We start from the raw sequence: 14841 nt of genomic DNA on the forward strand, positions 1-14841 counted from the left end.
GCGCATAGTCGGTTTCCATGGAAATTAGAATCCATCTGCACGTGTAACGGGGTTGCAGGTCGGGGCAGAGTGTACCCCGGGGGCCAAACGCAGCACACAGAGGGGGTCTGGGAGCAGATGCCCCACAGACAATGGCAGAGAGCCTGGTGCGTGCCCAGCACTGACACGCCACCAACACAGAACACGCGGATCATTGACACGGAGCAAAAAAACAACACAGGAAACTCGTAAAAACTGAAATAAAATCCTGGCGCCGACGACCGAGAAGAGAGGGAAGAAAGGAGAGAGAGAGGGGAAAGGAGAGAGAGAGGGGGAAGGATAGAGAGAGGGGGGAAAGGAGAGAGAGAGGGGAAAGGAGAGAGAGAGAGGGGAAAGGGAGATAGAAGTCAGAGCAAGGGTTGGAGATGGGGATAAAAGGAGAGAGGGAGGGGAGACAGGGACAGAGGCTCTCCTCCCTTTAGTGAATCTCCCTTTTCATGCAATGAGTTGGGTCTCTCTATAGCCGTCACGCTGCGCATGCGCTGCCGGTAGGGGGTAAAATACTCCGTCTGGGTGCGGAGGGGCACGGGGCGTTGTGTATACGGGACGTCTCTGCGCAGCCCGGAGCCGCGTACTGGGAGGTCTCACCAAGTACGATGCGCTATCTCTTAACCTGATCCTCGGGGTCTGCCGGGGGAAACGTAACAAACTGATACCGTGTTTAATAGCCCCATAAAGTCTATTAGTTGCCCCAGCTGGGGATTCCGTAACTTCACCCCTCTTAACTAACCCAGTCAGCAGGCAAGAGAGCGCCGTAGCTGCTAGTTATCCCTGTTTACTTTGCCAGTCCCTCTCTGGCCATTGGGCGTATAGCGAGGTAGGAAGCAGGAGAGCAATTTCACAGCCGGAGAGGAGGGGTAATATCGTCACGTGCGCCCCCTCTATCCGGGTCACGCTCTCTGCCCCCCTGACTCCTCTCTATTGCCCCACGGTGCCGCCTCAGCAGTAATTCCGCCCGACTCCTCTGCTTCCTGTTTTTGTGATTCTTTTTTTAGGGACTGGGTTCTCCCGCCCGGGTTTATTGGCATGTATGGTATATTAATCTGCTTTAATTACACGTTAAAGCCCATAAAATGCGATTAACTCATAAATCATCCGCTCTGCACGGAGGGGTAACTGTGGCAGCGCACGGGGGTGGGGGGCACCTGGTGTAGCTTCTGGATGCCCCCCGGGGCTCCCGGCTGGGGTTTGGCTCAAAGCAGGAGGAAGATGTAGGAGACAGTTGTGGGGGGTTTGGGGGTCCGCAGTATTACACTCTGTGAGCGAATCATACGACCAGAAAATGAAATACCGCATCTGCTGTGCGGTGGAACGGGTCCAGGTCCCGAGGATGGGTTTTGGAAGTCTCATCAGTCTTTGCGAGGTGGAGTCGCTGAGTTCTGCCCTACCCTAAAATACCGAGCGCTGACACATCCTCCCCAAAGCCGTCCCGCCAGGGCCAGCAAGATTTGGCACGTTCCTTGCCCGCCGTACCCTCAGCACCTGGGAGGTGGATCCACGGCCCCCACGCTCTGGTTGACTCCTTTAGGTCAATAAAAATCAGATTTTCAAATCATTTACACAGACAAAAAAAAACCCCGGCCCCCGGGACCACAATCAAAGTAACACCCAGAGTAATGGGTCGTTGGGGGTCTTAGCTGGTTGGGGTAAAACTTTATCATAAAATAACGATTGGGGAATGGGAGCTGAGGATGCGTGTAGATTTTACGTGGCGGCCGCTTTACACCTGGGTAGGTTGTGGTATCTCAGAGGTCCTTTGGAAGGGACGACCAGCGGAGGTGGTAAGGTGCAGGCGACGAGAAAGAGATTTACTTTCTAAGATGTTCAAAGCCACGGGGGGGGGGTTGTCTTCGCAGCGGCCGGGCGAGGACCATTCCCACCAGGTGCCCGAGCCTCACGATCCCATCGCTACCGACACTCACGTTTCCAGTTCTTTGTCCTGCGAGGCTGAGGAACACGCGTGTAACATGACCGTCCTGTGTGAACTAACGAGCCGTGGAAGCCACTCGCTCCATAACCTGCTCTGCGGCTTTCACACCAACCCAAACACTTCACCTTCAGTGAAAGTGAGAAGGAAACACAATGTGACCTATGATGGGATGGAAGGAAGGTTTACTTTACTGAGGGGGTGGTGGATAAGTGGAGCAGCCTCCCAGCAGAAGTGGTAGAGAGTAATACAGTGAGGGGATTAAACATGCATGGGATAGACATACGGCTCCTGAATCTAAGACGAGACCAACGACTGATTAAGGTTTGAGTCCTTACAGCAGGAGAAACGGACGACTAGACGGGGGCCGATCTGCCGGCAGATACTGGGTAATCTGGTCGATGTTTGGACCTGCGCATGGAGTGCCGGAACGCTTGTACTGAAGGATAAGGGAGGTTGTGGAATAGAGGAGGGGCCGGCCGGGGGTCCCAGTACGTGGCGCGCAGAAGCTAATGTTTCACTGCGTTCGGGAGGAGGGGACAGCGCCACAAAGGCTGATTGTTATGGGATTAGCAGAATAAACACAATGAGACGGGGAGCGGACATGCGCAGAACAACTGCAAACCACGATGGTTCCCTCTTTAGATTGCAAGCTCCTTTGAGCAAGGTCTGGCCCATATTACATGATACTTGTTATGTTTGATTTAGCCATTGTACATCGCTACAAAATATGATGGCGCTTTAACAATAACAATGAACAGGCTTAGGGGTCCAATGGCCCTGGTCTGTATTTAGAGCGATTCTGGTACAAAGTGGTATAAACAGAGCAATCATCAGGCTCATTCTACTGGTTGCCATGGCGATTGCACCGCAATGTGTTATCCAGGGCAAAGTGCTTGCTCGACAGTTTCTTTATGTTTATTATTTTATAATGACGGTCAGGGAGGCTGCGGAAAGCCGGGAACACGTTTAAACGCCCGACACGGGCGGAACAATCAACAAACCCATCGACCCTCCGGTGTAAACGCGTCTACCTGTGACGGGCTGCTTAAGGGTTAAATCTGAGCTCATCACCTGAGACACAGGAAGAGGCGTGTGCGGGGGGGAGGAGAGAAGGGCAGGTGCCTGGTGAAGAGGTCTCAGCCCTGGGAGAGAAAGGCAGGAAAGCCCCTGGGGCAGAGAGTCTGCGGTGCGGATAGCAGGTAGGGGCACATTGTGGGAGCGCTGATACCCAGGGGGTTATAGGGCAAATCCTGGATTATTGGGGCCGCTGGACTGGATGGGATCGATAAAGGGAACAAACTAAACATGGATTCTGACTCCCATCATGCTTGGTCAGCCTTCATCGTAGGCATGAAGGGCTAATGGTTCCTCAATGGGTATTATGTTCAAGATGAGAATTTGTGGGGCTGCCCCCACTCAACCCCAACCTACCCCCCCCATCCCCCGGTGAACCTGATGGACAGGTCACTCAGAGGATGAATAGGAGGCTAAAGTGTGAGCTGCCCCTCCCTCCCCCTTTCACACAATGTAATTCCCCCAGGGGCGGGGGGCACAGGAGCTGCTACCCCAATCTGCCTCCACATGACAAAGCTTTTGTAATATGGGTCAGTGGTTGCCATGGTGATGTCTGTCCCCCCACCGGCTATGACAGCTGGCAGGGGCAGTGTCACCCCCAGGCTGGTGATGGATTCTGGCCAGCCGCAGTGCCGCCCCCCAAATCAAGTGCAAAGTGATGACTCCCAAAGCCCTCTGATTTCTGGGGTATGGGGGCAGCTGGGGACGGCTCGGGGGTAAAGCTCCTCTGGCAGGTCTGGGGTGTAATAATCTGTGCACCGGGTGGTTATTTACCCCTATATATGGATATATGTTGCTGTGTTGGGGGGGTAATGGAAATTTCCAGTGATGCCGCTGTTGGGGCAGATGTCGGGGGTTGAAGGGGTAGATTGACCTGGAGCTTTTGCTGCCACCAACTGTTATGGGAGGGGGGGGCGGACATGTTCCTGGTTTGAAGCTGGATTCAGTTGAGGATTGGAGCAGCGAGAGGGGGAGGGCGGTATTGGAGTGCGGGGAGGGCCCTCCTCTCCCTGATCTCTCGCCGCTTGGGTGTTTTGTGTTCCAAGCTGTCACACCGGCAAACTCTCATCCCGAGATAACGTGTCTCTCCGTCTGCAGGGCTGGTCCCTCCGATGAGCGACTCTACCGGCATCTCAACTAACGTCGGCTCCGGTCTAATGTGATCCCGAGGAGATCGCCGTCGCCTCCAAGCGTTCCCCAATGCCTGTTGGGACCCTGCAGTCAGGTGGGATGGGGCCCCCTGTAACGTCTGTGATGCCCCTACGTATCCTCAACAAAGGGCCGGAGTACTTCCGGCGGCAGGTGGAGAGCGGTGCCCGGAAACCCAGTGCCGTCGAGAGGCTGGAGGCTGACAAAGCCAAGTACGTGAAGAGCAAGCAGGTGGCGAGCACCAAGCAGGAGCCGGTGAGACCCCCGCTCTCCCGGCAGCCCCTCTTTTCTCCGGGCGTCCGGAGGGTGCTGCTGACCCCGAACCGCCGGGGATCCCCCTCGTCCCAGAGAACCGACGGCCGAGTTCCTAAAAGCTCCCTGAACCTGGATATACTCAACAACCTGATCAATATCTGCGACGGCCCCCTGACCCCCCCGCGGGGAGACGCGCCACCCTGGCGGGATCTGGAAAGGCAACAGGATCCATCCAGACCCGACAGTCCCGGCAGCCATCGAGCGCCCAGCACCACGGCGGTGCGCAGAGTGGATGTGAGGCCGGGAGAAGCCCCCAACCACCCACGCTGCCCTGATATCGTCATCACTCCAGTGCCGGCGTCCCCCGTCCGACCCGGTCCCCCGGCTGACAGCCCCCTCTGCTCTCCCGCATGTACCCCAAGCGACCCGGGAAAGCGGCAGCCCTTCCTGCACCGGTCCAAGTCTGACCTGAGCGACCGTTACTCCCGTGCCAGCGCCGACCTGGAGCGCTTCTTCAATTACTGCGGCCTGGACCCCGGCGAGGTGGCCACCATCGGGGCCGAGCACTTCGCCCGCGCCAGCTCCGATATCGTGTCTCTGAAGTTCCACAGCGTGAGCGCGGAGAGCTCGGAGTGTGGGCGCTCGCAGGTCAGCGCGGTGACGCCGGAGGAGACGCCGCCGGCTCGCATCCCGTACGGCATCTCTGTAATCGAGCGCAACGCCAGGGTCATAAAATGGCTTTATGGGCTCCGGCAAGCTAGGGGGGCCCAAAAGGCGTCGGTGAACTGAACGGCACAACGCGGACTGCTCGTCTGGCCGAAAACGGCCGGTTCCGGTGCATCTCGCAAGGGTGGGGGAGGGGTACTTTGCCTTGTGTGTAAAACTCTTGCGGTGGAATGCGGGTTTATGGACATGGACGAGTGGCTCTGCGCATGGCCGACGCACTCCATGGTAAATGCTGCTGGGCCCCTTCCCTCTCGGTTTTGATTCCCGTCGGCCGCCTGCTGGGCGCTTTCCCGGCAGCTGCCGACAGAATATGACGGGTTCCCCGACTCGCTGGTCTGTTCTTAGTGGTTCTTTTAAAGACGTTGAATCCTCCGCCCTGACAAGGAGGGCTGCCCCGTAGGGTAAGCAGGTATCGCTGGGGATGATGGGCACCGTTGTTTGCAGGATCCTGTGTGTTTAGATATGCAGGTATACTCAGCACTGTACACCCTGTATTAGTATTTTAAAGGTTTAAATGTGATTGGCTGTCTTCAGGACAATGCCCCCTTTTAAGTGGGGGTATCGAGGGGGGGGGACGACACGGGGGACTGTTTGCTTTTTGTATTGTTTGTTAGTAAAGTGATTCTCTGAGCCGGGTTTCCGTGTCTTCTCTGTGACCTTCGCGCGGTATTGATTGGTTCTCGTGGCCGGTTGCCTTGCTCTCTTTATTGACACGTATGTGCGTGTGCGCCGTCGCCCTCATCACGCTCAGCCGTGGGTTACATGAACCACCTGCTCCCTCCAGAAAGGCAAGATTTTTTTTCAGCGGCTGCCAACTATTAATCTCAGGACTGAGCGCTGCCAGATCTGTGCCGCGTGACAGCGTGTCTGTCCCGTGTCTTCCTGCTCTGCGTGACACGTGCAGCCGCCGTGACTAATGTTCCCTCCGGCCCAGGAGCCCAAACACGGGGCCGCTTCACCCAAAACATATCAAGATGGGGTCCCCGGAACCAAACCCTGAGATGCTATAAGCAAAGAACACCCCCCCCCCCCCCCCCCCCCCCCCCCCCGAGTGCCTAGTCTCAGGGTAAAGGGGCAGATTCTGGGGGTCACACAGTCTGACTCCTTCCTATTCTTCCCCCCTGCTGGTCTCATATATAGAAGCTTTTGCTCCCAGTATGTTATGGTTGATCTCCCTGCTTGAATGCAGGTGACGCTGTTAAATGTATCTTTAAATAATGACAGGTTACAGTTTCCATGACAACCAGTATTAGTGCCATTTGGGTAACATATTTGATGAATCTTCACGATGCGCTGTTAAAGGGTTAATATTCCGGGACACTCAGGTGCGCTCCTTTAGAGTGTTACCCCTGCGGGGTATCCCGGTTATTGCCCCTCCGTGTTCAGCGATGTCCTCCAGGCTCCCATAACAACTCCCCGGACTCGGCGTTTAAACCAATACACAAAGAGTAAAAGTACTGCTTCGCTACCCCCCGAGTACTCGCCCTGCAGTCCCCGGGGCTCCGTCTGTACACAGTGTATAGCTGCCCCAGGGGTATTAACCATTTAGGTTCCAGGAATTCTATCTGTGAGTCAAACCAATTCTTTCGCGGCTTCCCTAGTCGGTGACGTCCCAAACGGAGAGCGCGCTCTATACCTGATGAGGGAGCGGGCGGGCGGAAGTTGGGGAAGGTTCGCAGGTCTCCTGCCATCTGCCCCAGGGTCATTTTACTCCTGAGCCAGGATGAATCGGACTGTTTAAGGGCTGACGTTACCATAAGCTGGTTAGACAGAATAGCAAAAACACACAATTGCCCCGCAGACACCCCCCCCCCCCCCATTCCTGCATGGCGCCACCTGCTGGTGTTTCAAAGAACTGCGACCGGAACCGATCCACCGAGCTCTGTTACCGCCGAGACTGCGCACCACCCGGAACTGTGGCGGATGCAGACATGGCTGCTCCCGGGCTGGAGTTACTGTTCTCCCTGGAGTCTCGGGGTTTCTCCAAACCTCAGGACCCGCTGATCTGCTTCATCCACTGGGAGCTGGTCAGCAGCGGCCTGCACTGCCTCGGGAGAGGGGAGAAAGTAAGTGCGGGCAGGAGCTGAGTGCAGACAGGGGCAGTATGATGTATGTAGGGGGGGGGTGAGGGCAGACGAGGGCAGTATGATGTATGTAGGGGGGGGTGAGGGCAGACGGGGGCAGTATGATGTATGTAGGGGGGGTGGGGGCAGTATGATGTATGTAGGGGGGGTGGGGGCAGTATGATGTATGTAGGGGGGGGGGCAGTATGATGTATGTAGGGGGGGGGCAGTATGATGTATGTAGGGGGGGCAGTATGATGTATGTAGGGGGGGGTGGGGGCAGTATGATGTATGTGGGGGGGGCAGTATGATGTATGTAGGGGGGGGCAGTATGATGTATGTAGGGGGGGGTGGGGGCAGACGGGGGCAGTATGATGTATGTAGGGGGGGTGAGGGCAGACGGGGGCAGTATGATGTATGTGGGGGGGGCAGTATGATGTATGTAGGGGGGGGCAGTATGATGTATGTAGGGGGGGTGGGGGCAGACGGGGGCAGTATGATGTATGTAGGGGGGGTGAGGGCAGACGGGGGCAGTATGATGTATGTAGGGGGGGTGAGGGCAGACGGGGGCAGTATGATGTATGTAGGGGGGGGTGAGGGCAGACGGGGGCAGTATGATGTATGTAGGGGGGGGTGAGGGCAGACGGGGGCAGTATGATGTATGTAGGGGGGGGTGAGGGCAGACGGGGGCAGTATGATGTATGTAGGGGGGGTGAGGGCAGACGGGGGCAGTATGATGTATGTAGGGGGGGGTGAGGGCAGACGGGGCAGTATGATATATGTAGGGGGGGTGGGGGCAGTATGATATATGTAGGGGGGGTGGGGGCAGTATGATATATGTAGGGGGGGTGGGGGCAGTATGATATATGTAGGGGGGGGTGGGGGCAGACGGGGGCAGTATGATGTATGTAGGGGGGGGTGGGGGCAGACGGGGCAGTATGATGTATGTAGGGGGGTGAGGGCAGACGGTGGCAGTATGATGTATGTAGGGGGGGTGAGGGCAGACGGGGGCAGTATGATGTATGTAGGGGGGGTGAGGGCAGACGGGGGCAGTATGATGTATGTAGGGGGGGTGAGGGCAGACGGGGGCAGTATGATGTATGTAGGGGGGGTGAGGGCAGACGGGGGCAGTATGATGTATGTAGGGGGGGGGGTGAGGGCAGACGGGGGCAGTATGATGTATGTAGGGGGGGGTGAGGGCAGACGGGGGCAGTATGATGTATGTAGGGGGGGGTGAGGGCAGACGGGGCAGTATGATATATGTAGGGGGGTGGGGGCAGTATGATATATGTAGGGGGGTGAGGGCAGACGGGGGCAGTATGATGTATGTAGGGGGGGGGGTGAGGGCAGACGGGGCAGTATGATATATGTAGGGGGGGTGGGGGGCAGTATGATATATGTAGGGGGGGTGAGGGCAGACGGGGGCAGTATGATATATGTAGGGGGGGTGAGGGCAGACGGGGGCAGTATGATATATGTAGGGGGGGTGAGGGCAGACGGGGGCAGTATGATATATGTAGGGGGGGTGAGGGCAGACGGGGGCAGTATGATATATGTAGGGGGGTGAGGGCAGACGGGGGCGGTATGATATATGTAGGGGGGGTGAGGGCAGACGGGGGCGGTATGATATATGTAGGGGGGGTGAGGGCAGACGGGGGCGGTATGATATATGTAGGGGGGGTGAGGGCAGACGGGGGCGGTATGATATATGTAGGGGGGGTGAGGGCAGACGGGGGCAGTATGATATATGTAGGGGGGGTGAGGGCAGACGGGGGCAGTATGATATATGTAGGGGGGGTGAGGGCAGACGGGGGCAGTATGATGTATGTAGGGGGGGTGAGGGCAGACGGGGGCAGTATGATGTATGTAGGGGGGGTGAGGGCAGACGGGGGCAGTATGATGTATGTAGGGGGGGTGAGGGCAGACGGGGGCAGTATGATGTATGTAGGGGGGGGTGAGGGCAGACGGGGGCAGTATGATGTATGTAGGGGGGGGTGAGGGCAGACGGGGGCAGTATGATGTATGTAGGGGGGGGGTGAGGGGCAGACGGGGCAGTATGATATATGTAGGGGGGGTGAGGGCAGACGGGGGCAGTGTGATATATGTAGGGGGGGTGAGGGCAGACGGGGGCAGTGTGATATATGTAGGGGGGGGTGAGGGCAGACGGGGGCAGTGTGATATATGTAGGGGGGGTGAGGGAAGACGGGGGCAGTGTGATATATGTAGGGGGGGTGAGGGAAGACGGGGGCAGTGTGATATATGTAGGGGGGTGAGGGAAGACGGGGGCAGTGTGATATATGTAGGGGGGGTGAGGGAAGACGGGGGCAGTGTGATATATGTAGGGGGGGTGAGGGAAGACGGGGGCAGTATGATATATGTAGGGGGGGGTGAGGGAAGACGGGGGCAGTATGATATATGTAGGGGGGGGGTGAGGGAAGACGGGGGCAGTATGATATATGTAGGGGGGGGTGAGGGAAGACGGGGGCAGTATGATATATGTAGGGGGGGTGAGGGAAGACGGGGGCAGTATGATATATGTAGGGGGGGGTGAGGGAAGACGGGGGCAGTATGATATATGTAGGGGGGGGGTGAGGGAAGACGGGCGGCAGTATGATATATGTAGGGGGGGGTGAGGGAAGACGGGGGCAGTATGATATATGTAGGGGGGGGGTGAGGGAAGACGGGGGCAGTATGATATATGTAGGGGGGGGGGTGAGGGAAGACGGGGGCAGTATGATATATGTAGGGGGGGTGAGGGAAGACGGGGGCAGTATGATATATGTAGGGGGGGGTGAGGGAAGACGGGGGCAGTATGATATATGTAGGGGGGGGTGAGGGCAGACGGGGGCAGTATGATATATGTAGGGGGGGGTGAGGGCAGACGGGGGCAGTATGATATATGTAGGGGATGGTGAGGGCAGACGGGGGCAGTATGATGTATGTAGGGGGGGTGAGGGCAGACGGGGCAGTATGATGTATGTAGGGGGGGTGAGGGCAGACGGGGCAGTATGATGTATGTAGGGGGGGTGAGGGCAGACGGGGCAGTATGATATATGTAGGGGGGGTGAGGGCAGACGGGGGCAGTATGATGTATGTAGGGGGGGTGGGGGCAGTATGATGTATGTAGGGGGGGTGAGGGCAGACGGGGCAGTATGATATATGTAGGGGGGGTGAGGGCAGACGGGGGCAGTATGATGTATGTAGGGGGGGTGAGGGCAGACGGGGGCAGTATGATGTATGTAGGGGGGGTGAGGGCAGACGGGGGCAGTGTGATATATGTAGGGGGGGTGAGGGAAGACGGGGGCAGTGTGATATATGTAGGGGGGGTGAGGGAAGACGGGGGCAGTGTGATATATGTAGGGGGGGTGAGGGAAGACGGGGGCAGTGTGATATATGTAGGGGGGGTGAGGGAAGACGGGGGCAGTGTGATATATGTAGGGGGGGTGAGGGAAGACGGGGGCAGTATGATATATGTAGGGGGGGGTGAGGGAAGACGGGGGCAGTATGATATATGTAGGGGGGGGGTGAGGGAAGACGGGGGCAGTATGATATATGTAGGGGGGGGTGAGGGAAGACGGGGGCAGTATGATATATGTAGGGGGGGGTGAGGGAAGACGGGGGCAGTATGATATATGTAGGGGGGGGTGAGGGAAGACGGGGGCAGTATGATATATGTAGGGGGGGGTGAGGGAAGACGGGGGCAGTATGATATATGTAGGGGGGGGTGAGGGAAGACGGGGGCAGTATGATATATGTAGGGGGGGGTGAGGGAAGACGGGGGCAGTATGATATATGTAGGGGGGGTGAGGGAAGACGGGGGCAGTATGATATATGTAGGGGGGGGTGAGGGAAGACGGGGGCAGTATGATATATGTAGGGGGGGTGAGGGAAGACGGGGGCAGTATGATATATGTAGGGGGGGGTGAGGGAAGACGGGGGCAGTATGATATATGTAGGGGGGGTGAGGGCAGACGGGGGCAGTATGATATATGTAGGGGGGGGTGAGGGCAGACGGGGGCAGTATGATATATGTAGGGGATGGTGAGGGCAGACGGGGGCAGTATGATGTATGTAGGGGGGGTGAGGGCAGACGGGGCAGTATGATGTATGTAGGGGGGGTGAGGGCAGACGGGGCAGTATGATGTATGTAGGGGGGGTGAGGGCAGACGGGGCAGTATGATATATGTAGGGGGGGGTGAGGGCAGACGGGGGCAGTATGATGTATGTAGGGGGGGTGGGGGGCAGTATGATGTATGTAGGGGGGGTGAGGGCAGACGGGGCAGTATGATATATGTAGGGGGGGTGAGGGCAGACGGGGGCAGTATGATGTATGTAGGGGGGGTGAGGGCAGACGGGGGCAGTATGATGTATGTAGGGGGGGTGAGGGCAGACGGGGCAGTATGATGTATGTAGGGGGGGGTGAGGGCAGACGGGGGCAGTATGATGTATGTAGGGGGGGGTGAGGGCAGACGGGGCAGTATGATGTATGTAGGGGGGGGTGAGGGCAGACGGGGCAGTATGATGTATGTAGGGGGGGGTGAGGGCAGACGGGGGCAGTATGATGTATGTAGGGGGGGGTGAGGGCAGACGGGGCAGTATGATGTATGTAGGGGGGGGTGAGGGCAGACGGGGCAGTATGATGTATGTAGGGGGGGGTGAGGGCAGACGGGGCAGTATGATGTATGTAGGGGGGGGTGAGGGCAGACGGGGCAGTATGATGTATGTAGGGGGGGGTGAGGGCAGACGGGGCAGTATGATGTATGTAGGGGGGGGGTGCGGGGCAGTATGATATATGTAGGGGGGGTGGGGGCAGTATGATATATGTAGGGGGGGTGAGGGCAGACGGGGGCAGTATGATGTATGTAGGGGGGGGTGAGGGCAGACGGGGGCAGTATGATGTATGTAGGGGGGGTGAGGGCAGACGGGGGCAGTATGATGTATGTAGGGGGGGGTGAGGGCAGACGGGGGCAGTATGATGTATGTAGGGGGGGGTGAGGGCAGACGGGGCAGTATGATGTATGTAGGGGGGGTGAGGGCAGACGGGGGCAGTATGATGTATGTAGGGGGGGGGGTTGAGGGCAGACGGGGGCAGTATGATATATGTAGGGGGGGTGGGGGCAGTATGATATATGTAGGGGGGGTGAGGGCAGACGGGGGCAGTATGATATATGTAGGGGGGGTGAGGGCAGACGGGGGGGTGAGGGCAGACGGGGCAGTATGATATATGTAGGGGGGGTGAGGGCAGACGGGGGCAGTATGATATATGTAGGGGGGGTGAGGGCAGACGGGGGCAGTATGATATATGTAGGGGGGGTGAGGGCAGACGGGGGCAGTATGATATATGTAGGGGGGGTGAGGGCAGACGGGGGCAGTATGATATATGTAGGGGGGGTGAGGGCAGACGGGGGGTGAGGGCAGACGGGGGCAGTATGATATATGTAGGGGGGGTGAGGGCAGACGGGGGGGTGAGGGCAGACGGGGGCAGTATGATATATGTAGGGGGGGGTGAGGGCAGACGGGGGCAGTATGATATATGTAGGGGGGGGTGAGGGCAGACGGGGGCAGTATGATATATGTAGGGGGGGTGAGGGCAGACGGGGGCAGTATGATATATGTAGGGGGGGGTGAGGGCAGACGGGGGCAGTATGATATATGTAGGGGGGGGTGAGGGCAGCGGGGGCAGTATGATATATGTAGGGGGGGGTGAGGGCAGACGGGGGCAGTATGATATATGTAGGGGGGGTGAGGGCAGACGGGGGCAGTATGATATATGTAGGGGGGGGTGAGGGCAGACGGGGGCAGTATGATATATGTAGGGGGGGTGAGGGCAGACGGGGGCAGTATGATATATGTAGGGGGGGTGAGGGCAGACGGGGGCAGTATGATATATGTAGGGGGGGTGAGGGCAGACGGGGGCAGTATGATATATGTAGGGGGGGTGAGGGCAGACGGGGGGGTGAGGGCAGACGGGGGGGTGAGGGCAGACGGGGGCAGTATGATATATGTAGGGGGGTGAGGGCAGACGGGGGCAGTATGATATATGTAGGGGGGTGAGGGCAGACGGGGGCAGTATGATATATGTAGGGGGGGTGAGGGCAGACGGGGGCAGTATGATATATGTAGGGGGGGTGAGGGCAGACGGGGGCAGTATGATATATGTAGGGGGGGTGAGGGCAGACGGGGGCAGTATGATATATGTAGGGGGGTGAGGGCAGACGGGGGCAGTATGATATATGTAGGGGGGTGAGGGCAGACGGGGGCAGTATGATATATGTAGGGGGGTGAGGGCAGACGGGGGCTGTATGATATATGTAGGGGGGGTGAGGGCAGACGGGGGCAGTATGATATATGTAGGGGGGTGAGGGCAGACGGGGGGGGGGTGAGGGCAGACGGGGGCAGTATGATATATGTAGGGGGGGTGAGGGCAGACGGGGGCAGTATGATATATGTAGGGGGGTGAGGGCAGACGGGGGCAGTATGATATATGTAGGGGGGTGAGGGCAGACGGGGGCAGTATGATATATGTAGGGGGGGTGAGGGCAGACGGGGGCAGTATGATATATGTAGGGGGGTGAGGGCAGACGGGGGCTGTATGATATATGTAGGGGGGGTGAGGGCAGACGGGGGCAGTATGATATATGTAGGGGGGGGTGAGGGCAGACGGGGGGGTGAGGGCAGACGGGGGGGTGAGGGCAGACGGGGGCAGTATGATATATGTAGGGGGGGTGAGGGCAGACGTGGGGGTGAGGGCAGACGGGGGCAGTATGATATATGTAGGGGGGGTGAGGGCAGACGGGGGCAGTATGATATATGTAGGGGGGTGAGGGCAGACGGGGGCAGTATGATATATGTAGGGGGGTGAGGGCAGACGGGGGCAGTATGATATATGTAGGGGGGGTGAGGGCAGACGGGGGCAGTATGATATATGTAGGGGGGGTGGGGGCAGTATGATGTATGTAGGGGGGGTGAGGGCAGTATGATGTATGTGGGGGGGTGGGGGCAGCATGATGTATGTAGGGGGTGGGGGCAGCATGATGTATGTAGGGGGGGGTGGGGGCAGCATGATGTATGTAGGGGGGTGGGGGCAGCATGATGTATGTAGGGGGGTGGGGGCAGTATGATGTATGTAGGGGTGGGGGCAGTATGATGTATGTAGGGGGGGGCAGTATGATGTATGTAAGGGGGGGGCAGTATGATGTATGTAAGGGGGGGCAGTATGATGTATGTAGGGGGGTGGGGGCAGTATGATGTATGTAGGGGGGGGCAGTATGATGTATGTGGGGGGGTGGGGGCAGTATGATGTATGTAGGGGGGCTGAGGGCAGTATGATGTATGTAGGGGGGGTGAGGGCAGTATGATGTATGTAGGGGGGGTGAGGGCAGTATGATGTATGTAGGGGGGGTGAGGGCAGTATGATGTATGTAGGGGGGCAGTATGGTGTATGTAGGGGGGGTGGGGGCAGTATGATGTATGTAGGGGGGGTGGGGGCAGACGGGGCAGTATGATGTATGTAGGGGGGGTGGGGGCAGACGGGGCAGTATGATGTATGTAGGGGGGGTGGGGGCAGACGGGGCAGTATGATGTATGTAGGGGGGTGGGGGCAGT

The 14841-nt window shown here is 58.0% G+C and overlaps 1 protein-coding gene across 1 annotated transcript; it reads left to right on the forward strand.

Moving 5' to 3' along the window:
* Positions 1 to 4243: 4243 nt before the first annotated feature.
* LOC149282074 (protein FAM110A-like) lies at positions 4244 to 5236 on the forward strand. The gene has a single exon (XM_089498723.1). It carries the CDS (start codon positions 4244 to 4246, stop codon positions 5234 to 5236), a length of 993 nt encoding a protein of 330 aa, XP_089354849.1.
* The last annotated feature ends 9605 nt before the right edge of the window (positions 5237 to 14841 follow it).

The sequence above is a fragment of the Sceloporus occidentalis genome, unplaced genomic scaffold, assembly GCF_023333645.1.
Source record: "Sceloporus occidentalis isolate IW3139 unplaced genomic scaffold, rSceOcc1.0.p SCAF_124, whole genome shotgun sequence".
Classification (NCBI taxonomy): Eukaryota; Metazoa; Chordata; class Lepidosauria; order Squamata; family Phrynosomatidae; genus Sceloporus; species Sceloporus occidentalis.

What these genes read in the sequence shown, in the direction of transcription:
- LOC149282074 (XM_089498723.1), top strand. Translation starts at nt 4,244, where the DNA reads ATGCCTGTTGGGACCCTGCAGTCAGGTGGGATGGGGCCCCCTGTAACG.